General features: G+C 46.0%; 1 protein-coding gene across 1 annotated transcript; it reads left to right on the top strand.

Annotated features, from left to right (window-relative positions):
• Positions 1-548: 548 nt before the first annotated feature.
• On the top strand, positions 549-16,660 carry LOC142903629 (transmembrane protein 47-like). The gene is made up of 3 exons (XM_076049381.1): positions 549-806; positions 12,879-13,019; positions 16,459-16,660. Exons 1-3 carry the CDS (start codon positions 578-580, stop codon positions 16,635-16,637), a joined length of 549 nt encoding a protein of 182 aa, XP_075905496.1. The 5' UTR covers positions 549-577; the 3' UTR covers positions 16,638-16,660.
• The last annotated feature ends 8,171 nt before the right edge of the window (positions 16,661-24,831 follow it).

The raw sequence follows: 24,831 nt of genomic DNA on the forward strand, positions 1-24,831 counted from the left end.
CCTATCCGTATATTTGAACAGTTCTTTTTCTTCTTCTTCTTCTTCTTCTTCTTCTTCTTCTTCTTCTTCTTCTTCTTCTTCTTATTATTATTTGGTGGTGTCTCCACAACGTTTGTACCAACAGTGGCTGGGGGCTCGGGATGAGGGGGGGGGATAGTTGCTCCAGCTGCAAGCCTTTAGCTACGGCCCTGTCTTTTGTGACTTCCTTTTTTGGTGTGTGTGTGTGTGTGTGTGTGTGTGTGTGTGTGTGTGTGTGTGTGTGTGTGTGTGTGTGTGTGGCTTTAGGACCCTGTGGCACCTGCTGATCCCTCGGAGCCTTTGACGTCAGCGGCGAAGGAGCCCTCTCGGTGCGCGGTGCTCACACAGGCGCGCACAGCAGCGTCCGTGCAAAAAGCGCGCAACGCAGGCGGCGGCGGCGGCGAGTTCGGAGCGAACGCAGGCGAGCTCGGCTCGCGACTCGGCTGCCGGAGGCGACGCGCCTACACCCGACGACCGACGTCTCCCTCCGGATACAACCGGCGCTCCGACCGTCCCCTCCGACTCCCACCGCCCCAACACCCTCCACCCCCCCGGGGCCATGTCGTCCGCCGTCACCGAGACCGAGGAGTCGGCGCGCAGCTCGCCGCTGACGCCGCTCAAGCTGGTGGGGCTGGTGTGCGTCTTCCTGGCGCTCTGCCTGGACGTCGGCGCCGTGATGAGCCCGGCGTGGGTGACCGCCGACGACCAGTACTACCTGTCCCTGTGGGAGTCCTGCTGGAAGCCGGCGAGCACCGAGAGCTGGCAGTGCAGCAGCACGCTGGCCTCAGGTGAGGAGGGGAAGGGCCGGGATGGGAAGCGAAGGGAAGAGGTGCCAGCCCCGGTGCGCATGGAACGGGACAGGGTGGGTGGGTGTGATCCTCCTTCCAAGACCTAAACTCATCCTCATCCTCCTTAAGAAAAAAAAAAAAAAAAAAAAAAAAAAAGCCTGCAGAGCCACTTCTCGTAGACTTTTGCTGAGGAAATTAAAAGGCACTCTTCTTCTTTCTTACTCGTCCAGAATCAGAAGAACCTAATTATGAATTCTGTGCCTCTGCCCTTTGTGACATCACAGAGGGCGCCTCTACACCCACAGCCAGGTGTGGGTTTTCTTCTCTTTGATTTATTTATTTTTGTGCCCTTCCAAAACCTGCGTGAGACAATCCGACAAAGCATCAGCAGCAGCAGCAGCAGCAGAAGATATAGGAGTGTGAGTGTATTGCGGGCTGCAAACAGGGGGCTAATCATGACTCAAATATTAGTCTTGTGGGGTTTTTGAGGAGTGCCCTTCATACCAAGCCAGGCATTCTGGACGGTTGATAATCAACCTTCTTGCATGTGAGTGTGATGTGTAAAGTTTTCCCAGTTACCTCCTTTCTTCATGTTTTTCTTTCTCATTCAAGGGATTTTTCATTTCATTCCTCAATGTTTTGCACCGTCTTTCGCACCACCACAACTACCAAATTCACAAAATGAAAGAAAATAATTGTCAAAACGCGGCGGTTTTTTGTTTTTTTGTATTTTTTTTTTTACGAGACAGTTTGAGGTTCTGGCGTTGTCACTTGTTTTATTTTGAGCCTCCTGCCGCTGAGTAACGATGTGCCCTTGAGATTCCCCGCGGTGCCGCCGCCGCCGCCGCCGCCGCCGCCCACTCCCGCCTAATTAGGTGCTATTTTTTTTTCTCTCTCAAACCAGGAAATATTGCTCACTCCACCTTTTTAGCAGTTTACCATTTCTGACCCCTCCACCTCTCACTCCTCCCTCCAACGCTCCCCCTCTCTCCCTCCTCGCCGAGGTCTTGCCGCGTCAGCCGCTTTGATTCAGGGATGATTGATGGAGCAAAAGTTTGCACCTTTGATTGGAGCTGAGCGGCCCGGAGAGCTTTTATTTACCTCCGACGTCTGTGCCAACCCTGAGTGGACGGAGGTGTGCGTGTGAATTGATGCTCCACACTGTGCCTGTGTGTGTGTGTGTGTGTGTGTGTGTGCGTGTGTGTGTGTGTGTGTGTGCGTGCGCGTGCGTGCGCGGCAATAAGAGGCAACCACGGTGAGATTGACCTATTTCTGGACAGTCTCTCCTGGAGCCCGGCTGAATATTTCATGTCGCACTCTGATTTTTATATATATTTATTTATTTATTTATTCATCTTTTTTTAGTTGTTACATCCCTGAAACTCCTCTCTCAGGAGCTGCAAGTGCAGACACACACGCACGCACACACACGCACGCACGCACGCACACACACACACGCACACACACACACACACACACACACACACACACACGTTTGCGTCTACAGCTGCACTCTCAGAGAAAAACACACACCCAGACAGAGTCTCCCTGCCTAATTACCAGCTCAGTGGTAGACTGTCCACCCTGAGTCTGGCCGGTTGTGGGTTCGATCCCCAGCCGGGTCATACCGAAGACTGTGAAAATGGTCCCCTTTTTCCCTCCCTGCTTGGAACTCAGCGTTTGGGGTTGGAATTGGGGGGGGATCAGCCAATGGTTCCCGGGCGCGGCACTGCTGCCGCCCACCGCTCAAACTTCACATCCTTCGGGATGTGACAATCACTGGGACTTTAACTAATTAGATGTTTTGACACACACACACACACACACACACACACACACATGCTGATCTTTAAACACACATTTTTATTCGAGCCCATTTCAGATGAATCTCCTTTTGCTGCAACGGGAACATTAACATGATAAAGATCTGGAATTTTTTCTCTTTCCTCATCCTCGTCTTCCGAAACGCGCTAGTCTCACCTTATTTGTTGAGTCTTGATCGATTCAGAGCGTCTTTACCTGCCCCAAACAGTCAGTCTGAGATTGATTTTCCAGCAGCCACGCGAGGGCCTCGTCGTCGATCGTTACCTGCGTTTGTACTCGCCCTCCCCCGGTGGTCAGTTGCGTCACTGCAACTTACGAAGCCCGACGGTCAACCTGAACAGATGCATTTGTTAAAGTTTCAGTTTGTTCATTTTCATTATTTATTTATATTTTAGTTTTGAATGTGTTAAGCATAACTTGTTTGGGTGGGCGGGCCCTTGAGTTTTGGCTGTAATAATTCCATCTGTGGTTTCAGGGATTGTTTTTATTTCATTTTTCTGTTTTTTTCCCAAAGAGGGCAGTCAGTTGGCTGAAACCGATGAGAAAACCAGAATTTACAAGCTTGTGCAACATGCTAAAAATCCATAGTTCCAAGTTCAGCGCCCAAGTGTCTGGCTTTATTTTTTATATCGCAAAGCAGAAGAAGCAACCGTAAGGGTCAGGCCTCGTTAAAACCGTTTTCTTTATCTTTTGCTTTGCTGTTTTTTCGTTGTTGTTTGTCCACCTTGTAAGTTTGTAAGTGCCCGCAGAATGAGTGGAAACGCGAATGCATCCGAATCCTCTCGACACCTTACCTTCGGGCTGGAGATGGAGGAGATTAGATTAAACCCTCAGTGCGAACAGCTGTAATGCGCTCGCATGATTACGCATTTATGCGCGCGAGGGTGCAGGATAATCCAATCGCCGTGAATTCGTTCAAGGCTCCAGCATCAGACCCCCCCCGCCCTCCTCCCACCACCCAGGTTTCCAGGCTTCGCTCGCACACTTATTTAAAAATTTCACGCTTCCCCAACCAGCCAGTAATTATTATCTAAAATACTGTTGTTGTTGTTTCTATTTTCTGCCCTAATGGTTTTGTGCTCTTGATAGGGATACACTGATACCAATACCAATACCAAAGTATGGATACCGATACTCATAAAATAGGTGCCGACACCAGTTGTAAATGTATGTATATGACAATTTTGTTAAATTTGTTTAGACTTTTTGTAAACATTTGTTTATACAGTTTGTACTGCAGTGAAACTTCTGGCAGTTGCCCAATGTTCTGGACCAGACGTGGGCAAACTATGGCCCAGGGGCCATATGCGGCCATTTAAGCTTTTTAATCTGGCCCGCCGAACTTGAAGAAATCATATTAATAGTAAGTAAGTCATAAAATAGCTGTATTTCATCAATTTATTCATTGTTTTCAGAGTCATTTCAATAAAGAGCTAAACACCTTGGGGCTTCAAAGACACTGATTTTGTTGTAACTTTGCTTTGGTGCATTTTCAATTGACATTAAAGCAACATGTTTTCTAGGTATTTCATGATATGTTTTTTCCTCCTTTGAGGTGGCTCACCAAAACACTCGACAAGACATGCTCAAATAACAGAACATCTGTGGAAAACTGAAAAAAAATCTAATGCGTAATCACCATTAAGTACTCAGTATCACTTTGTACCAAAATGCAAGTACTCGTACTCTGCTCTCCTCTGTAAAACATAACAGTGGTATCGGTGCATCCCTAGATTCTTAGATTTATATTTTATTCCATCGCTGGCTGCACCAGCACTCTACCTGAGAGGAGAAGAAAACAGAACCCTAACAAAGCATGATAATTAATGTTGGGGGCGGGGCTAGAGGGCGTAGCCTTGGCTGGCGCCCATGCCGGCCGTTAATCAAGGCTTTAGCCACCTAAAAAAAGAAGTGTTTTTTTTTTTTTTTTTGTTTTTGTTTTTGTTTTGTTTTTTATCCAGCCCTGACGCAGTGTGTAGGCGGGCGGATGCGTTCGATCTCTCTCCTTCTCCTTCTTCGTCTCTCTTGTCACTTCCAGCTTCCAGATGTTCCCCGGCAGCTGCTAGCTGGAAGTCGAAGCGCAGCTGAAGTGAAAATGAAAAACGTCCGCGTGACAAACTGGGGGCCGTCGCTTAAGATGATGCTGCAAAATTCATGTCTCAAAGGAGGCTGGAGAGGTTTTTTGTGTTTGGTTCTTTTCCATTTTATAACAAGATATATATATTTATACAGATATACTGTATATGTATATATATATATATATATATATATATATATATATATACATATATATATATGTATATATATATATATATATTTATATATATATATATATATATATATATATATATATATACACACATATATATATGTACATATATATGTATTGGTGACATCAGCAAGAACTTCAAACAACTCTAGAAATCCTAGAGTTGACTTGTGAGGTGCTTTATAAAAAAAGAAGGTGGGGACATAACTCAGAGATGAAAGACGTGATAGTGGGCGTTTGCCTTAAAAGATGTCAGGCAGACATCAGGGGAGCCGCAGCCTGTCACACACACACACACACACACACACACACGCGCACACTCACACAGCGCTGCGTTGAAGGGTGTTTGAACCCAAAGCAGCCGCACCTGGAAGCAAACTCACTCTCTCGCTCTCTGTCTTTATTCTCTGCCTCGCAGTCACTTCCTCTGTTCCCCACTCACATCTCCTTGTCAGCCTCCTCCTCCTCCTCCTCCTCCTCCTACTCTTCCTGCTCCTCCTCCCTCTCTTCCTCCTCCTCCTCCATATCCACCCTCCCTCCACCAGCCTCCCCCTTTCTTGTTTTTCGTCTCAGTAAATCAGATTTTACAGTCAATCTAGCGATAGAAAGCACAACCAGAGAAGAAGAAGAAAAGAAAAAGTGAGACCTCAGATCCGTCTGTTTTTTTGTTTTTTTCCCCAAATGAGGAAGAAAAGATGTGACGTCTTTCGCCTCACCTTGACACGTCATCGTCCAGGCCCTCATTTAGAGGTCGGAACATTCCAGGGAGGACCTGCTGGATGTTGAGACATCACACGCTGGTGTTTTTTTGCACAGTTGCTGCATTTTGAATCACGAATGTGAAGGTGTCGCAGGTTTTCCTGATTTGACCCTCATACGTGAGATGATGATGAGGATGAGAGGGTGAAAAGATATGAGGGGTTAACTATTTTGTCTAACTATCCATATATATATATGTATATACATACAGTCTATATAAACATTTGTATTTATGTCTTCTTACCATTAGATGCTACTGGATATGAAAGATAAGATTTAGTATTGAAGGTGTCACCTATATATATACTGTATGTATATATACTGTATATACATGTATATATATATGTATGTATATATATATATATATATATATATATATATATATATACATACATACATACAGTATATGTATATATATGTAAGGCAGTTTTTGACCTACATTGGGCTGTCGCAAATTCAAGAGCAGCCCCTGCCGAAGGCTACCCCCCCCCCCCCCCCCCCCCGCACTCCCCATCATTGCCTCCTCCTCTCCTCATCTCTCTCCATCAGTCCATCGATCCAGCCGTCACTTTCAGGCCCTTCTCAACGAGACCCCCTAAAATGAACCGTCTCCTCTTCAACACTCAGCTGTCCATCCTGTACCTGTCTGTCTGTCTGTCTGTCTGTCTGCCTGCCGGTCTGCAGCCACCTCTTTGTCTCCTTCTCCCCTCTACTCCGCTGCCTCCCGGGAGATTGTCACATTTTCCAATGTTGATCATTTTCCCCATCTGTAATTTCACCGTCTGCAACCTCACCCCCCGTTTCCTCTTCTCAGGGGTCAAGCCTCACCTCCTCCTCTTCCTCCTTCTTCTCGATTCCCCCCTCTTCCCTCTTCCCTCCCTCCGCTCTCGACCCCCCCACCTTCCCTCCCTCAAGACGCCCGTTCTATTTGGAGAGGCTGAAGGAGGAATGGGAAATGATGTGGCATTCGCCTCCGTGGCAGCCAGGCAGGCGGGCAGGCAGACGCACCAGCGCAGCCGGGGGAACCTGCAACATCCCCTGTTCAAACGTGCACGTGCCCTGGCGGCACGCGGGGGAGGGAGGTGGTGGTGTGCACGGGCCCAGTTGCCCGTAATCCCTGCTGCGGTCAGAGGATGAAAGACGGGTGGCTCCTCAGAACAGTATCACAGGGGGCGCTTAAGAAAACTCACCAAAAAATGAATCACTTTTTAATTCACTCGCAGTACTAAAAGCACTAAATTCTCCCCAACCCAGTATTTCCTTTGGGACACAGTCCCGGCACGTTGATCTTCTACGTGATGAATACCGCAGTCAAATTCTGTCCTAAATACTGAATACTGAGTATGTCTCCAAGGGTGTTGAGACTCGAAGAAATGTGTGAAAATGCAAAATGACATTTGATGGTTTCATGGATTTTCCTGTCGCATTTTCACCAGGTACCAACGTCGCGTGGTGATAGATTTAGTGTTCGTATTCACCATCTGGTTGCAGTTTGTCGTTCAAAAAATTGGAATTCGGATCCAGACTCGGATTCCAGAACCGATCAGCTTCTGTTTAGGTTGATGATGAAACTAGGAAAGACAAAAAGCCGCTAAAGACGATAGCTTGCATTGCAGCGGCAGCAGTTTTTTTTCAGACGAAAGTAGGAGAAGAAGAACTTGATGTGGGTTTAAAAAGAAATCAGTCATTAAAAGGCGCAACAAAATTTGGGTTTATCCTCTGAAAAATCTGCCTCGCTAAAGAGGCGGCGCATTGATCCTCCATGTGTTGAAACCACTCCTTGAGTTTGGATTTCCCGAATTGAAACCCCACACTTGAAGATCTCAAATCGTTAACGCAGCAATGAATCAACAGTGAGTCTCTGAGTCCCGCATAAAAAAAACAACAACAATTATTTTCGATGCGATGCTGCGAGACTGTTCATTTTTCCTGACCATCTGCTTCCACGCACGCACTGCAAAATTTGCATTCGGCCCTCGTGGGATCTGTCGAGCGTCGAAAAAAAGCCCAGCGCATTCCTCTGCGCTGCTCTCACGTGGACCAGAAGCGATCAATCAGTCGATTCTTCAACACTGATAATAATTGAAAAAGATCTTCCTCCAGATAGAAGAGTGAGCCTTTTAATATGGACCCAAACAAGTTTTGCCTCAACCTGAATATAGAACAAGCAAAGCTTAAAACTATACGTGAATGTTATACTAATTGCACACATACAAAATCAAATTTCAAATTAAAAAGACTCATCAAAATCAATAATATGTGAATAAAAATCGTATGGCTCTTTTTTATTTGCAGCCTTATGATTTAAATTTCATTTTTTTTTTGTTACCGGCTGATAATACATCAAAAAAATAAAATAACAACAATAAACCAATGAAGTCATAATAATATCCTTCAATTGAATGTTCTGTCCTGATTGACATTGATATTAGCGCTACATGTGCTGTACAATACTGGCGCATCAGGTCTGGGAGGGATTTTGTATTGGCCAAATACAATCACACTGCGGGCCAAATTTGGCCCACGGGCTTGAGTTTGACACCAGTGTTTTAAGGGGTGAGTTGAGTTCCACGTGGTCTCAGTGTATTCACTGGTTGTAGTCGGGTCCAGCTGTCTTATGCCACTGTGCCAAAATTACAGTGTGTCTTTGCCTTCAAGCGGATACAAACATAAAATCTACTTCAAAACAGAAGGGAGACTTCTGTAGTCATCATCTGCAGGGACCTCTATGCTACTTTTTCTTTTTTTTCATCATTTATTGGTATTGATTAGCTGCTCCCCCGGCTCTTATATCCTTGCCTCCCAGAGTTTTGAGAATCTTAACCCCCCCCCGTAAACCGCAGCTGAATGGCTCCGTGCCCATTCCACCTGTGAAAATCTCATTCATCCGTCTTGCCAACCTCCGGTGAGAAATGTTTTTTTCCAGCCGACCCCTTAAAATGGTATTGATTCTGTGACCAATGGGCTCAGGTCGTGATGAAACCGGGACGCAACAACTTCAAGGCCGGCTGGCCCTGAAAGTCCCACACGAAGAGGAAGAAAGCTAAGAAGCGAGTGTCAAAAAGTGTCATTTATATTTTGTTCTCAGCATGGACTGATGCATGTTCTTCTAAATTCAATTCATTGGCTTTACAAATCGTCACGCGTTCACGTTGCCCGGATCACGGTGCTTCTCGCGCAGTCGATGTTTTTCCCACCTGCTGCCGGATTTGCTCTCCTGCGTCACGTTGTCATTGTCACGTTGTCATTGTCACGTTGTCATTGTCACATTGTTGCGTTGCCATTAGCTGAGTGAGAAAGTAAGAGCGCTTGTTTCCGTGCAGTTGACATCCCCGAACAAAACAATGTCACGTGAGAAATTAGGAGCGGCTTATTTTGTTGCAAGTGATGTCCAGAACGAATGTTAATGTGGCCGAATTGTTGCCATTGAGAAATGAGATCGCTGCGAGTGAGGATCGATATCGCGGGTTTTTTTTTTTTTCATTTTACGATTAATCATAAAATCGCCTAGCGGCAGACCGGCTTTGCGTCATGTCAGCACCCAAACTGATCCTGCGCGATGATATAGCACGTGGCGAGAGTGTGCAAGTGTTTTTTATTGGCTCTCCGCCGCGAGTGCAACAGGTAGGCAGCCACCCCACCGTATATCCGAGGGCTTTATTGAGAGAACGATGAATGTGGACTAAAGCTGTGTTGCCGGGCGGTTTTATGATTTTTTTTTTTTGTTGTTGCGACAATAAAGGCATCACGGCGACAGCCCCGAGAGGGGAGGGGAAAAAAAGGCACCACTGAGTAAACATCCGGTCGCGCAGACGAACAAACTCATTTTGTTACTGTTCCAGTGAGGCGGCGGGGGAAATAAATTTGTCGTTTTTTTAACCCGCCAACCCGATTGTCCGACTGGTTGCCCGAGGGTAGCGTGTGTGGAGAATGATGCCACGATCCCACCCGGCCAGCCTCGGGGGCCCCTTGTGGGGAGGATTGCGAAAGCAGCGGGGAGGATTGCGAAAGCAAACAAAATGCAGATGGCGTCGGTGTTTTTCAGGCATTGAAAGATCACCCGGCTTATCGCAAGCAAATATGCACTCAACTTAACATCGCTTGTCGCATTGAAGGTGTCTCATAAAAGTGTCTTTCTTGTCGGCCATGGGGCTAATGAAGGGATTAGCTCAGAGGTGGGCAAACCTTTTGGCTGTTTTGGTGACCCTAACCCTTATAGGAGGAGAAAATATATCATGGGATATGGAGAAGTCGCCTCTCGGCTTCTTGGCAAAGGAAAACTATTTTTTAAAGCAATCCGCTGCAATTTGGAAGTAGCATGCAGCACATACCCAAATCCGAGGTTTTTACATTGAAAAGAATGACATGACCCAACCGTTGTGTTGCTGTTGTGTTGTGATTTGGAACATTTTGGATTCATGTGGACAGATGTGCACTACCTGTCAAACGTTTGAACGCACCTTCTCATGCAATTTTTTTTTCATACTGTGCTTAGTTTAGATGCCTTCAGTGAGGAACTGCAATGTCAATAGTCAGGAGAATGAAAGAAAAGACATTAAATTCATAGTGTACGTCCAGGAAACCTTCCTGAACCAGAGCTGAGGTGGATCTTTTTTTTTACTCTCCCTTCTTCCCCTCCGCCCTCCCCGCTGCTTCTCCTGCCTACCTTCCCATCCCGCTCCTCCCCCTGCTTCCCCGCCACCCACCGCCGCATCTCATCTTTCACGCCCCCACTCCGCCAGCGCCTTCCCACTTTAACCGCGCTGGCGTTGGCGCATTCTCCAACACCGTGGGGAAAATTGAAGGGCGTCTGCCTCGCGTTCCGTATTGACAGCTCCATCCCCGCCGACGGGGAAACTTGCCTCCTTGAGAGTCGCAGTTTGCCAGCCGCGGAGTGTAATTCGGTTTTATTCCATTTGTCGCGCGACACTCTGCTTTAGTGGCGTAGAAGAGAGAGGCTTAGTGGGGCCTCGTAGCATGCGATGGCAGTCAAGGTCGCAGAGTCGTTTGGCTGAGCTCGGAGAAAACACTTGAACCTAGGCCTGGGCGATAAATCGATTACGATAATAATGGCGATTAAAAACTCCACGATAACGATGATAAACGCATGAGCTGTTATTTCGATAATCCAACCAATCCCACAGCAGAGAAACAACGGCGCGCCTCCTTCCCTCCACCCGCCTCCTCTCGCTCGCAACAACTCAGATGGGAGACGCACGCGGCCGTCCGCTAAAGCTCGTTATAGGAACTGTAGAAATGAGCAGCGAGGAGCAATCAGAAGTCGAGGGAAAGTGAAGAAACTGTCGGCTACCTCAGGTCCGACAAAGTACAGGCTGACGCTAAGTGCAAATTATGTCGGAGAACAGTCCCAAGCAAAACGGGATACACCACGAACCTCTGTCAACATCTCAACAAGTACCACGATAAAGAATGGCATGAAAGCCAGAGTTTACGTTTTCATGCTAGCCTCCCCGCGGGTAATGCTAAAAACAACGCACTGCTGCAAGAGCCCAGGGGGAGTGTGCTGCGTGATACTCCCGCTAGCACTAGCAGTAGCCTAGCTAGCGACAGTGCTGAGCAAACAGTTGCTCGTCAAACAACAATACAGTCAGCCTTTAACGCAGCTACCCCCGTACAAGAAAAAAATAAAAATAAAAAAATCGACGCGGTACAGAAACATAACCAGAGCAGTGACGTGCAATATTGTACCGTCTGTCTGTACCTCTTTTTATTTTTGGTTTTATTTTATTTAATTAGTTCAGTACACTACCTCTAAAATGTTTGAGAGACACATAATCCTCAACATTGAAGTTATTTTATTTCAGTACATCTAAGATGTAAAAAAATAATACAACATCTTGGTTCTGTCGGGTTGTTGTTGAATGTTTTGTATTGTCATACATTCTAACAATAAATATATAACAATAATCCTTCTGGTTTCTTTGCGGTCCAAGGAGAATACTAATATTAAAACTATTATTGATAAAAAAAAAATTCATATTGTGATAATTATCGAGATAATTATCGTGATAATTAAAAAATTGCCATATCGCCCAGGCCTACTTGAACCCCACCAAAAGCTTTCATCTTTCACATTCAGGGGGCCTTTTGTCAGGTTATTTATTTACCGCGTGTCAAACTAGTTGGAACAGATATAGGCGTCGCCAGCGCCTGAAAACAAAGCCAAAAGCTAAAAACAGTGGGAATCTTGTAGCTCTTCTTGGCTTCTTAGGCCTTTTAAACGTATCAGTGCGTAAAACAAATACATAAATGGCTGACACCAGCCAAAATTGTTGATGGAAGACAGGGGTGGGCAAACTCTTTGACTGGTGTGGCCACAATGGGTTCTGGTCCAACACAGTCCAAGACTGTCAAAGTGAAATCAAGCAAACTACAGATTTTTATCAATTTTGGTTTCACTGCCTTCACTACCTGTTTTTAGTTCGCCCTCAAAAAGCACTTCATCCCCCCTTCACCAATCTCCTCCCATTCCCACCCCCGGCTCCCCCTCCCTCTGAGGACCTGCTGATATGTGGGACATGGTCCTGGTGCGTCACGCTCCTCTTTATGGACCGTGTGTTTCGGTGCCCTCTCACAGTCCTTGAGGCATTACACCCCCAGATACTTGCCAAAAACCTCCACTGAGCACACCCCACCTCATCCGATATCCCATTGTGATGTCACAAAAGGCCGAAAGTGCTTTTTTTTGTGAGTATTTCTCAATTTTTTTTTCGGGGGGGGAATAATCGTGCAAGATTGCTCCACTGGAGTCTGGGATGAAAAGACAAAGATCAGCAAACTGCTGGAATGTTGATACTTTGAACTTGTTCTTCTTTGCTGTCTCTACGGTTCTTTGCCTCCTCCTCTTAGATCCTTGTCGCTGCTCCAGGTCTTCCTTTTTGGGTCACTCCCCATCATTTTCTTCTCCATTTGCCCCTTGTTTATGATGCACACACACACGCACACGCACACACACACACACGCACACGCACACGCACACGCACACACACACACACACACACACACACCCCGCCCCAGCTATCTGATGTAACAAATTGAAAATGCGCTACGAAACGTTACGCTATCACAAGTCGCGGTTCACACGTTCTCTTTTTTGCATTTTTTTCTTCTTTTTTTTTTCTTTCACCCCCCCCCCCCCCCCCCAGCCCTCTCCCCTCTTCTTCTTCTGAAACTATTTTATCTCTCTTCCCCGACGGCAGACTGGCAGGTTGCTACGCTGGCCCTGTTGCTAGGGGGCGGGGCCCTGGTGTTGACGTCCTTCCTGGTCGCCCTGGTGGCCGTCTGCATTGGCACCAGGCGGCGCTTCTATGCGCCCGTCGCCGTCATGCTCTTCGCAGCAGGTCAGTGTACGCACGCACGCACGCACACATATATATGCTGTCAATGGACAGCGTATACACGCACTCGTTATTGCGCTCGCAACAAAGTCACTCATAGAGGGACTCACTTTATAAGCTCATTAGAGGTAGCCGGGAGGTTGCAAAGGTGCTCACCCTGAAAGCTGATGTGCATTTAAATGATAATTCTTACTCACTCATCCCGTAGGTGCACACACACACACACACACAAACGTACACACACCTGCTTTACATTTCCCTCATATTTATTTGATAGTCCAGTATGTAATATTTGGACAAATTTATGATTTTTATATTGGTAAAAGCTTAATATACTGTACTGCCCATAAATATATCAATAAAAGTGTATAGTCGCAGTACGATGAAAGTAATTTTGCTTTTCTGCCCTCAGAACAGTTCTTAGCGTGGGCGAGCCAATTAGCACTGCAATCTAAAATCTGACCACTAGATGGCAGAATTTTGCATGCTGTACCTATGAACACTCACCCTTTGGTCTTTGCCCGCCCGGCGGCGCAACCACACTGAGAAAACCAATCAAGCCAATGGAATTGAGACGGAAACTGGGGGCTGTGCGAGTGACGGCAACAACAACAAAAAGGAAAAGCATACCGGCGCAAAGCGCGTTGCCACGCCGATGAGAGAGCTGCTCTCAACTCTGTGAGATTTGGAAGAAGCTGTTTTTCTCGCTTCTCGACGCTCAAAGCATGCGCGAGGAATGAAAAATGCAATAAAAAGGGGGGGCTCCTGCTGATTTGGATTAAACCACTCTTATTATGCTGGGATTTGCACGTAAGCGCCTCTTTCAAAGGAATCCTATATTTTGCCCGCCGTGACGATGGAGGGGAGGCTTTTCCTCAGCACCAGCGTCAACAGGTCCCAACAGGTCGTGCCGAGCTGAGGAGTTCAGTCTGGGTCAGCGTCAGTATCTTTCCATGAGACTGGGAAAAGCAGGCCAAATGTTTCACCGTCTCTTTGTGATATCACAAAGGGCACAGATACCTCCTCTGGGTTAGCGACAAGTCACCCACACAGGTCTTTGTCCCGGCCCTCAGATGCACAGCTGGTTTTTGTCCCCTTCCAATCGCATGGAAGATCCCTACAAAGCATCAGAACCAAAGGAACCAGTCCAGTGTGTAATATTTGGCTTGATTTATGATTTTTATGTTGGTAAAAGGTCAATGTGCTGCCCATAAATTCATCAATAACAATGTATAATCGCAGTAAAATTAAGTAAGTACAGTTCTGATATATATATTTATATATAAAAATATACATAGATCCCACTTGGCAGCCGTCCTGCACCGCCAAATTTCTAAGGAAGCCTTTGTGGACAATCCAGCTGCCTGACAGCACGTTTCGTATTTAGGGCGAACGTTCACATCCTCAAATAAACCAACGAAGAAGAATGTGAACAAAGTGTCTAGGTTTGCGTTTGCAGGCCACCGTAGCTCACAGGCAAGTTGAGGAGGGGGAGGGAGCGTGAAAGACGGTTTCAATCAAAAACGTAACCACGCGGTGTCGCTGTTTCTTCTTCAAAATCTCCAAATATCACACGCTTAACCTTGAAACAAGCAGGCCACAAACAAAGGGCTAATATGCTGTTCAAAGTAGAGATCTCAATGGGACGATTATACGGGACAAGCTTTTGGCTAAACTCTGCTACATGTCCAGCAAGCATTCTTCATCCACGAGCAGATCCACACAACCGAATCCCTCCAAACCCGCAGTTATTAAAGTCTACAGCAAACTCATTTCACGTCAGAAGGAAATGTGTTCTGTATTAATTTTTGATTGGTTCATTAATATATGAACGCAACATTGATCCCCCCCCCCCCTCGCACTCCGCTGTGTAATGCGTCGTCGTTTGGGGTTGTGAATATTAATATCGGTCGGCCACGTTGACTTCGCAACATCGGTTTTCATGGAAGCGTATTACAACAGTGATATTTTTAAACGTCTACTTCACTCGGGGCCTCTGGCGGCGGCCTCCCTGAATGCTCTTCAGCCCTGCGATCGCTGTCGAAGTGTTTGGTGTAACAAGCTGCGGCTGCAACCGTAACCTCTTTAACGCTCGTTTGGGCACATAATCAAAATACCAATGGGTTCTGCTCAAACACAGAGCTGTTTCTTTAAACTCTTACACTTTCTGTCATTTTTTAATGTCATTATATATATATGATAGCGTTAAACAACAAAGAGTTCCCGCCCACATGGCCAACTTGCACAATTTTATTTCGAAGCCTCGGTACGAGACCTTTTTTTTGTTTAATTTTTGGACTTAATTGTCACCCTCCGACGCACCTGCCAAGGAAATAGATGTGCAAAGATTTTTTTCCCCTTTTTGAAAACATGATGGCATTACAATACAAATTAAATTACAGTCAGCTTGTAATTAATAATTACATAATTGAAAGTCATATTAAAGTGAAATTTCTACTTGAATATTTTCGTTTTTATTGAACGTTTTTGTGACCGACTTGCCTCAGGATGAACAGCTCGTGAACTGTGAAATGTGATCGCTGTCACACATTATTGGGCCAACTGATACACGTCACACAATTGTAAAAAACAAAACAAAGCTTAGCGCTGTCAATTCTGTTTAATTTTCCTTGAATTTATTAAAGACATGTCTTTACATTTTTTTTGAACAACTTAGTCGTCATCTTTCTTCCCTTCACTGTGATTTTTTGTCAGAGATAGAATCTTGCAGTCATGGCTGCCCTGTGCTTTTCACAGCTGCATTATTAAAGGAGCAAATTCAAATTTCATCCCATGCTGATTTCTGTGGTTAAAAGAAGTTCCTGATTAGAAATCGACTTTGACTAGAATTTCAATCAGCGCTGTGAAAAACGCCATCGGAATAGAACCTCGAGGCCCGTCTCCATCTCACTGTTGTCCCCCCCCCCCCCCCCCCCCCCCCCCCACCGCCCCGTCTTCTTCTTCACGTCTGACGACTCCAACACAATTCATTGCCGTTTGTCACGTTGTTCCGGCAAAATCTGTCACGACGAGAAAACAAACAGATGCAGAATTTCAATGAGTGGCGGACGGATTCATGGCGGGGGGGCTCCTTGCCGAGACGGCCATCTAAGAACCCCCACGAGCCTTTGCAAGCGCTCATTAATATCCATAAATACACATCAGCAGCAGCGTGAGACGCTTCGCGCCAGCCAAACGCTCTTCTCTTCTTCCAAATGTTTGTGGAGCAGAATCTCAAATCGACAATTCTAATATCTGAAAGCTAACGAAGCTCCGCAAAAACTAATAACGTTTGTTTCTCTTTCAACCCCCTTCGAGTTTGGAGGCGAAACGAAATAATTTCCTGTTTGATTCGCCGCCTGTTTGGTTGTTTTCTCTCTGTCTTTCGCTGACCGACTGACTGTGCGAATTGCTCCTCCCACCCGCCACCCCCCCACCCCAGTGGTCCTGCAGGCCTGCAGCCTGGTGCTCTACCCCATCAAGTTCATCGAGACCATCAACCTGAGGATCTACCACGAGTTCAACTGGGGCTACGGCCTGGCCTGGGGCGGCACCATCTTCTCCTTCGGCGGCGGCATCCTCTACTGCCTCAACCCCAAGAACTACGAGGAGTATTATTAGCGCCTGGATCCCCCCCCAGAACACCGCCCCGCAGGGGTCGGGAGGGAGGGTTTGGGGAGCGGTGCGGTGCGGTGCGGTGGGGGTGGGGGGTGGGGGTGCTCATTTCACTTTAACGGCTTATCTCCCAAGAACTGCCGAGGAATAATTTACAGCTGAGTTGAGCTCGGAACTGCGCAGCGAGTTTCCCTCTTTTCCCATTCCTGTGGGAGGGGGGGAGGGCTGGAGGGGCGTGGGTTTCTTTTGTGCCTCAGTCAAGATGTTTAAGCGCCGGAATCGGAGCCGGTGGGGGGGTGGTGGTGGGGGGGGGTTTGAGGCGGGGTGTCTGAACGCAGAGGGAGCATCAAGGCTTTAGTTTCTAGGAATGAGAGGAGCTTCAGGGAGGTCAGACCGCGTTGGTTCTCATCTGACGATTTGCCACCGTTTTTTCTCCCCCTTTGATCCAGAAGCTACTGAGAGAAGTGGACCGTTGACTCGGACACACGATTTACGTACGCCAACGTTGTAGTACTCTGTAGGCTCTTTTCACCGTGCGGTCATACACTTCCATACGGCGCTTGTTTCGTGCTCTCCCAACCCACTCGAAATGCAGGGAATGCAGGGTTCCGATGTGGAGAGGTCGAGATGTCCCTCAAATGAAGGAGGAGCACGCGTTGAAGTTCCTGGCGGCAGGAACCCATCTGGGAGGCACTAACTTGGACTTCCTGTTGGGTCAGTACGTGTACAAGAGAAAAAGCGACAGTATTTACATCATCAACTTGAAGAAGACTCCTAAAAAGTGGCCGGTCTTGAGACCACTTTTTAAGAGTCTCGGTTTTCTCTGAGACTCTGAGGTATTTTTAATGGGTCTTGTCTCGGTCTCGGACTGGGCGGACTCAGGATTTTTGACCAAGACCGGTCGAGACTCAGCCAACACTACAATGACTGATAACAACAGAGAAGAAATCTTTTGTTTAAACACGTCGTCACTTAAACCATGCAGAACTTTGAGGTCCATCACCGTGAGTGCGATGACTGTACTTTTAGTGTCGAGCTCAGAAATGTAAGGCTTTTTTTTAAAATTTTTATTCTGTAATATTATGAAGCAAAGGTGGTGGGGTTTTTTTTGGGGGAGGGGGGAAATTGTTCATATGAGCAGGTAAAGCAGCAAAATTGCTTAAAATAATTATTGCTGTTCCGTTTATGTTGAAGCAAACTTGAATTTCAAAAAAGATACTGGTAATTTGTTCTCTTTTGTTTTTCAAATGTTTCTTTGATATATACAGTCCTGCTGTTGTCTTGGTCTCGACCTCTAAATGCCCCGGCCTTGTCTTGATCTTGATAATGTCTTGGTCTAGGCGGTCTTGACTACATCACTAATGCACGCACGCACGCACCTGTTTGCATCATGGGCTAACAAGCTAACACTGTCAGCGCCACCCCCCCCACCCGACTGCAAGCCGGAAAGATCCCCCTGTTAAAGTCAGAACGGGCTGAAAGTAAAACAAGATTCGCTCAATGTTCCGTCATCGACCCCCTCCTGGTCCGTTACCGCGGCAACCCACCCCGTGCGCGCTTCCAGCCATCGCCATCGATTAGCCACGCTCGAAGGCGCGGTGCTGGACTTTGCTCACGCCCTTACCCCGCTTCCCCCCACCCCATCCTGAGGGTCTCACGTTAAAAAAAATATAAAAAATTAAAAAAAAAATTCCGACCTCCCCTCCAAACATTTCCCTTTGGACAATCCGTCATCGCCTCCATTCTGATGCAGCGTGACGCTTAGTGAGAGACCTTCCCTCGAAGGACATGTTTACATGTCTCAGCGCCAACCGGCTGAGTGCACGAGGCGTAAAAAAAAGAAAACGTCTCACACACAGGAGGTGAAAGAGAGTAAAAAGATGCTGTCCAATCGCAAGGATCAAGTTTTATCGTAGGGGGCTTGTAAAAAAAAAAAAAAGAAGAAGAAGAAGAAGGAGAGGAAGAAGAAGAAGGCAATTTTCTATGCATAAAGGATTAGCGATGAACAAACGGCTCAATTGAACGTCTTTTCGAGTCGTGACCTGGATTCATGGGCTGACATAATATTGAGATGGGCTCGTTTCTTTGGCGTTTTGCCAACAAGCTACATGTCAGACAGCTATTGGATCTGTAAACTATTCTTGCTTGGGCACACGTATTGAAGCATCTTAGTGAAAAACCAACACAAGGACGACTCCAATGGATGTTAATAGCATCTTCATTGCAGCAACACGTTTCCGTGTTTGGTTTATTTTCTTGGTTTGTTTGTTTGTTTTTTGTTAACAAACTCACAGGGATTTTATTTTTATTTATTTATTTTTTTTTAGAAAGCAACCTTGGAACCCGGAGCAAAATACGATGGGATCGATCCAAAGCTGACAGGATTTCTTTTAACTCCTGGATGTCATGGTTAACAAGGTCTAGAACGCACGATGCCACAAGACAACAGTTGGCCTGTTGCATTCAAGCATCGCCACCTGGTGGCACGACAAATCTTTTCAGACAGCACTCACCTCATCCCACCCTTGAAAATTGGTTCTAACCATTCTCACACGTATAAATTGCAATTTTCAGGGTCCAGGTCGAGAAGAAAATATTAAAACGCACCGTCGGACCCTGTTTTTAAAATTCCACCTGTTACGTTTTCTCTCTCTCTTGGCTGCACTGCGATTGTGCCAAATTATCTGCCTAACCTTGCGACCTCAATTCCCTCTCCCGCCGCAAAAACACACTCTAATTTGAAAGGTGCGCCGGGAATCGAAATGTAAAATAGAAATTCTCCGGCTGCCGTCTTTGAGATGCGCGCGGCGTCTCGTCTCGTCTCTTCTTCGACTCTCCAGTGTCGCATATTTACCGCCGAGCTGTCAAGGCGCCGCCCCAAAAATAGGATCCAGGCTGACTCCCCAGTCGCCCTTAATAAATGTGGAACTGTGCAGCCGCCACACAATCATGAAAGCGTCCAAGTCGCTTGGTTTTTAGCCGCTGGGTTTTTTTTTTTTCCAGGCCGCCACTTTCTTTTTCTGTGTTTCAGGAAGCGACTCGTTAGGGTTTTTCACAGCCGGGACGTGATAGAAAGACAAGAGTGGGGATTTGGATGACTTCACCAACAGATTCAAGAAATCGGCTAAATATTTACTTTACTCACTGCGCTCGGAATAGACAAGTTAGCCAGCAAGTGGAAATCAAGGGGTTTGATTTTAGATTGAAATGACAAAGTAACCTTCAAAGTCAAAACACATTACGCCTATCTTTTTTTTCCTTTTTTTTTTTTTTTGCTCTGAAAGACTTCACCATTTATTATTATCCATTGTTATCAGAAAGGTTACTGCTCTGTGTACGAATAACTTGTTTGTTAACTTAGCTAGCCAAGCGTGTTGTCAAGCCAGTTCAGCTTGGTCCGAAACAGCAACGCTAACACTCATATGCGTGTTACGTGATATACAATTGACATGATGTCGATTGTTGTGTTCTTTTGAACCTGTTTTGACCAAAGTAGTTTATCCTTCCGTGTTTTTTTTTATTTTTTTTTTACGTTTTTGTCTGGAGGTAACAACAAGCTCAGATCATGCCAAATGTCTGCAACTGGCATAGTGTCATGTTTCAAACCTAAATGGTATGAACATTTTGCCATTTGCCATCAGAAAGTATCTATTGATTTTGCCTACGTCAAATAAACACATCAACTCCACGTGAATGTTCATTTTTAACAGCTAAGCATTGAAAAGTTATTTGTTTGCTCACTAGCTGCTAAAAAAAAACAAAAAACAACCAACCTTTTAATGTCCCTTTTTGTTTTTATCTCTCAATATTTTTCATTGCCTCTTCTCTGAGTCATCGCTGTGTCCCAAGTTTCAAAAATAAATGCTCGTAGTCAGGCCAAAGCCACCTCTGTTTCACTTGAGCCTCCTCAGGGGGCTGACGGGAACCTCATGCTGTAAATTCACTGCATATATTCCTGTAAGCACTCATGCAATGGATGTTTTATGAATGTCTTCTGAGAATGAGAAAAAAATAGGGTCCTAAAATTAAACGCTTTTATATATATATATATATATATATATATATATATATATATATATATATATATATATATATATATATATATATATATGTATATATGTATATTTTCTCCCCCCCCTCACTGACGAGATGTTGCAGCGTCGCCATCATCTTGTCAAAGTGAAAACATAAATGGCACTCTCGGCTAGAGCGCCATTACTGCATTAGTCACACCAGCTTCATGGGTCAGCGAGAGCTTTTTCAGCATGTGACCCCCCTCACTACCCCCCCCCCCCCCTCGCGTCCCCCCCGCTCTACCAGTATTCTTATCACGGATGTCAAAGCTCCACTGTGCTCAGTTGGAGGACCTCCAGTGAATCAGTGCTCAGCCCTGCCGGGTCACGGGTTGGTTGCCGCCACGCCTGGCGTCACCTGAGAGGCCGTGCCGCGACTCCAGCCATGAAAATGAAAAAGTGGAAGTGGCTGTGACGGTAGTATCAGTACTCAACAGGGCCGGCTACTGTGTTTCCTTGTACGATCATGAGAGTGTTTTTGTTTTTGTTTTCTTTTTTTCCTACCTAGAAACTTGTCTGTGCTTTGCTGGTATTGAATTAAAAAAAAAAAAAAAAAAGCATTTGGTACTAATACTGTAACAGACCTGGGCTAGAATATACAGGAATTCATTTTTGAATTAATGTTTCAATTGGGGGTGGAGTAGAACAGGGGTGGGCATTGGGCAAACGTTTTAACTCTCGTGGTGCCACTATGGGTTGTAAAATGTGACAGAGGGGCCGGAGCAGCAGCAGAAGAATGAAGTGTTTTGGTGAGCCACCTCATAGGAGGAAGAAATCTATCATGGGATATGTAGAAAACATGTTGCTTTCATGTCAATTGAAAATAAACCAAAGCAAAGTTGCAACAAAATCAGTGTCTTTGTAACCCCACAGTATTTAGCTCTTTATTGAAATGACTCTGAAAACACTGATGAAATATAGCTATCCTCATTTCTTACTTACTATTAATAGAATTTCTTCATAGTTCGGCGGATTAAAACCCTTTATGTGCCGCATGTGGCCCCCCAGGCTGTAGAGCCCATGCCTGGTCTAGACACTCAAGTCTTGTCATTGGCAGCTCTTGTTTTCATGACACTGGACCTTGAGACCCAACGTATCCTCCATTTCAATTGCGGCCACAGGAGGTCAGCACCTCCGTCAGGCCGCTGCTAAACAGATTACCGTAGCTTTACGGTAACAGTATTGTTATGGTAAATTAAGAAGAAGAAAAAAATACACACTTTAGGCTTTTCGGGATGCGCTATGGGTCTAAATGTTGTTGTTTCCCCCCCCCCACTCCAGCCTGTAGGGGGAAGCCAAGTAAGCTTAATCGTTCCAATAGTTCCGCCTCTCCTCTCCAAATGTTTTCTCACTCTCTAAAACAGTTCCACCCTGCGCGTGCTGTTGATTTTACAGTTCAGCAATGTTGTTCTGCTTAGTTCTGCTATCTCAGATCAAAGACTCCCTGCTTTGTTTTGTTGGTTTTGTTTTGTTATTGCTTCCCCCCCCCCCCCCCCCCCCCCCCCACCCCCCGGTTGGTTTCCCAGTTCCGCCGCCGCCGCTTATCAAAGATCCAAAGTGACGCCGCTGCATCTTTTACCAATTTGCAACGCTGCAAACAAACAAGCGCGCCCCTTCGTAGCGCCGTCACGCTCGCCTTAGCAGCGATTACGAGAACTCGCGATCTCCAAACGTCAATGCAAATATGTTTGGTTTTTTTTCAATTTTTTTGCTGCCGGATTGAAAAAGTGACCCACATTGCTATGATTTGTTTTTCTCTCCCTCCTCTTTAATGAGGCGCTGCAGTCTGGCCGCGGATAATGAAGACGGTGTAAAATTGTAATTTCTCAGCGAACGAGTTTTGGCCACGAAAACAAAGAAACCCACTGATGCGTCGCGCTGGTGTCTGCCAATCAAATGGCCAGATTTCCTGGTACGTTCTCACCCAGGTCTGACTCATCGTCATTAGCATTGATTTTATTTTATTTTTTTTTTGGTTGTTAATTCGCCTGATGAAAATGTAGACGCTCACAAACAAGAGACGGCTCTGTTTTATGCATCAACTCCCAGCAGACTGGAGAGAAACGCGGTCTAATGATGTGCATAGGGATTTAGGACGTTGCGTGTGTGTGTGTGTGTGTGTGTGTGTGAGTGAGTGAGTGAGTGAGTGAGTGAGTGCGCGTGACAAGGACCAAGAGTGCGTGCGTGCGTGTGTGTGTGTTGGCATGTTTTTCCATGCCATTGTAGAGATGTCAGTACACCAGTAGCATCTATCTCTTTGTACGCTAGCACATTAAAGCACTGAACCGAGCCACTCGTCTTTGCTGTCTCATTTTGTTGACTGCACTCTCGCCCGCCTTTGTCAAACAATCTGTGTTCGGGTTGTCGAGAGATTGTATTCCTAAGTTTGTTTGCCCCCCCCCCACCCGACCCAAATGTAGCAAGCAGCGCGGAGTGCAAATAAACGTCCGTCAAGCTGACGGAAATGCGAGTCAAGAGTCAAAATATTTCCCAACTCGATGGCCTGGAAAAGTTTTGACACAAAAGTGTCAAGTTTGGATTTGACATCTCTTGGTTAACAAAGTAAAAGCATCCCGCTCCTCCGTCAAAAGCCGATCCTTTTTCGGTCCGCAATCCCTCCCCCTCGCCCACCCCCCCCTCCTCTCCCCTTATTATCTGAATGAACACATTGGAGATTATTGCCAGTTTTCTGACACGTTTGCTCTGGAGGCTGCCTCCTAGCCGACACTCCAGCTGCCAATTAGGAGCTTCCGTGCCAATTATCGGCAGAAGGGAAAACGGGGGAGTCAGAGTGAGCTTGACCAAAAACAGCCAACTGCCACCAGCGAGCTAAACATAATAAGATGATCTCAATATTCATCCTCCTCCCTCCCCCCGTCAGTTTTAGCTTTTTCCAGTTCAAAAGGTTCGAGGTTCAAAAGAGGAGCCGAGCTTTCGTTTGACAGCCGCCGCTTGTGGCTACACAGTGAAATAAACTCTACTACCGTGGAAGGGATCTTTCAACGATAATCCTTGAGGATTGAGAGAAGTTTTTTTAGAGTTTTTATTTTCTCGTAAACATTTGGAGAGTGTCAGTGTGAGGTGTGATCAGCGAGTGACCTTGAAAAGGCAGCCGGATCGCTGCCATGTCAAATGTGACGTCTCAAACGCCCGTCCTCAAAAGCTCCAATCTGAATCGCTTGCGCTCGGACCATCGACAGTGTATAAAGATTTGGGGCCAGACACATAAGTGCCAGAGACTTGCATTTTTCCCGTTTGACCGCCAAAAACTGCTTGCAAAAAGACTCCCAATGATTGGCTGTCAATGGTAGCCAGAAAAATGGCCATAATGGCTACAGTCTCCTGGCCAAGTGCAGTCGGCTTACCAGTGGGTGTGCAGGTGTTGCGGCACACAGATTATTGCTCACCACTGGTACCTGCCACATATCCAAAATTGATTCTTACAGTTTAAAACCCAAAAACCTAAACTGGCCAAGAAACCAACCTCTCTCTCGGCTTCAAAACGGGTATTTTCTATATCTTTTTCAAACGGGTGTCTATATGTCTTTGTATATAGCTTTCTGTACAGTCAATGGCTTCAGCAGACTCAAGTTAAACGTTATGACCTCTCCCTTTCCAAAACTCTTCCTATTGGTCAGCAGTCTGTTCACTCTGTAGTGGTTGAAGGACTCTTCTTTCAAAAGAAATTCTGAATATTAATTCAAATTTATGTGGCACGATTAGCTTCCTCTTCACAAACGCGCCTTTCCACCAAACTACATTTGCCTCAGCGCGACTCTGTTCCCAAAGAAACAAGGTTACAATTTCATAAACACGGCCCCCGCTATATAACAAAAAAAGAAAAAAAAAAAAAAGAAGAGTGGACTGCTGAAGTGGGTACAAGACCCTTTGTGCCAGTGAATACTGTGCACATGATGGATGAATCCGACACGGACGTTACCCAAACAAACAGTGGCGGCGCTGGAGTGTGACGGGGGTCGCTGTCGGCGAAAGAGGTAAACAAAATAAAGGCGTGTTTGACAAGAGCGACAGAGAGCCGCTTGTTTTCCGGGGCGGCTTTGCTGAATTCATAACAGCAAGACAGGGTCAAAATCTTGAGAAGGCTCTGCGGCCCTCACTCTGGAGAA

The sequence above is a fragment of the Nelusetta ayraudi genome, unplaced genomic scaffold, assembly GCF_046127955.1.
Source record: "Nelusetta ayraudi isolate G7.1 ecotype Tasmania unplaced genomic scaffold, CSIRO-AGI_Nayr_v1 ptg000114l, whole genome shotgun sequence".
Lineage (NCBI taxonomy): Eukaryota > Metazoa > Chordata > Actinopteri > Tetraodontiformes > Monacanthidae > Nelusetta > Nelusetta ayraudi.

Coding starts and splice junctions, on each gene's coding strand:
- LOC142903629 (XM_076049381.1), top strand. CDS start 578: ATGTCGTCCGCCGTCACCGAGACCGAGGAGTCGGCGCGCAGCTCGCCG. Junction 807..12,878: donor CAGCAGCACGCTGGCCTCAG/GTGAGGAGGGGA, acceptor CCCCGACGGCAG/ACTGGCAGGTTGCTACGCTG. Junction 13,020..16,458: donor CGTCATGCTCTTCGCAGCAG/GTCAGTGTACGC, acceptor CCCCCACCCCAG/TGGTCCTGCAGGCCTGCAGC.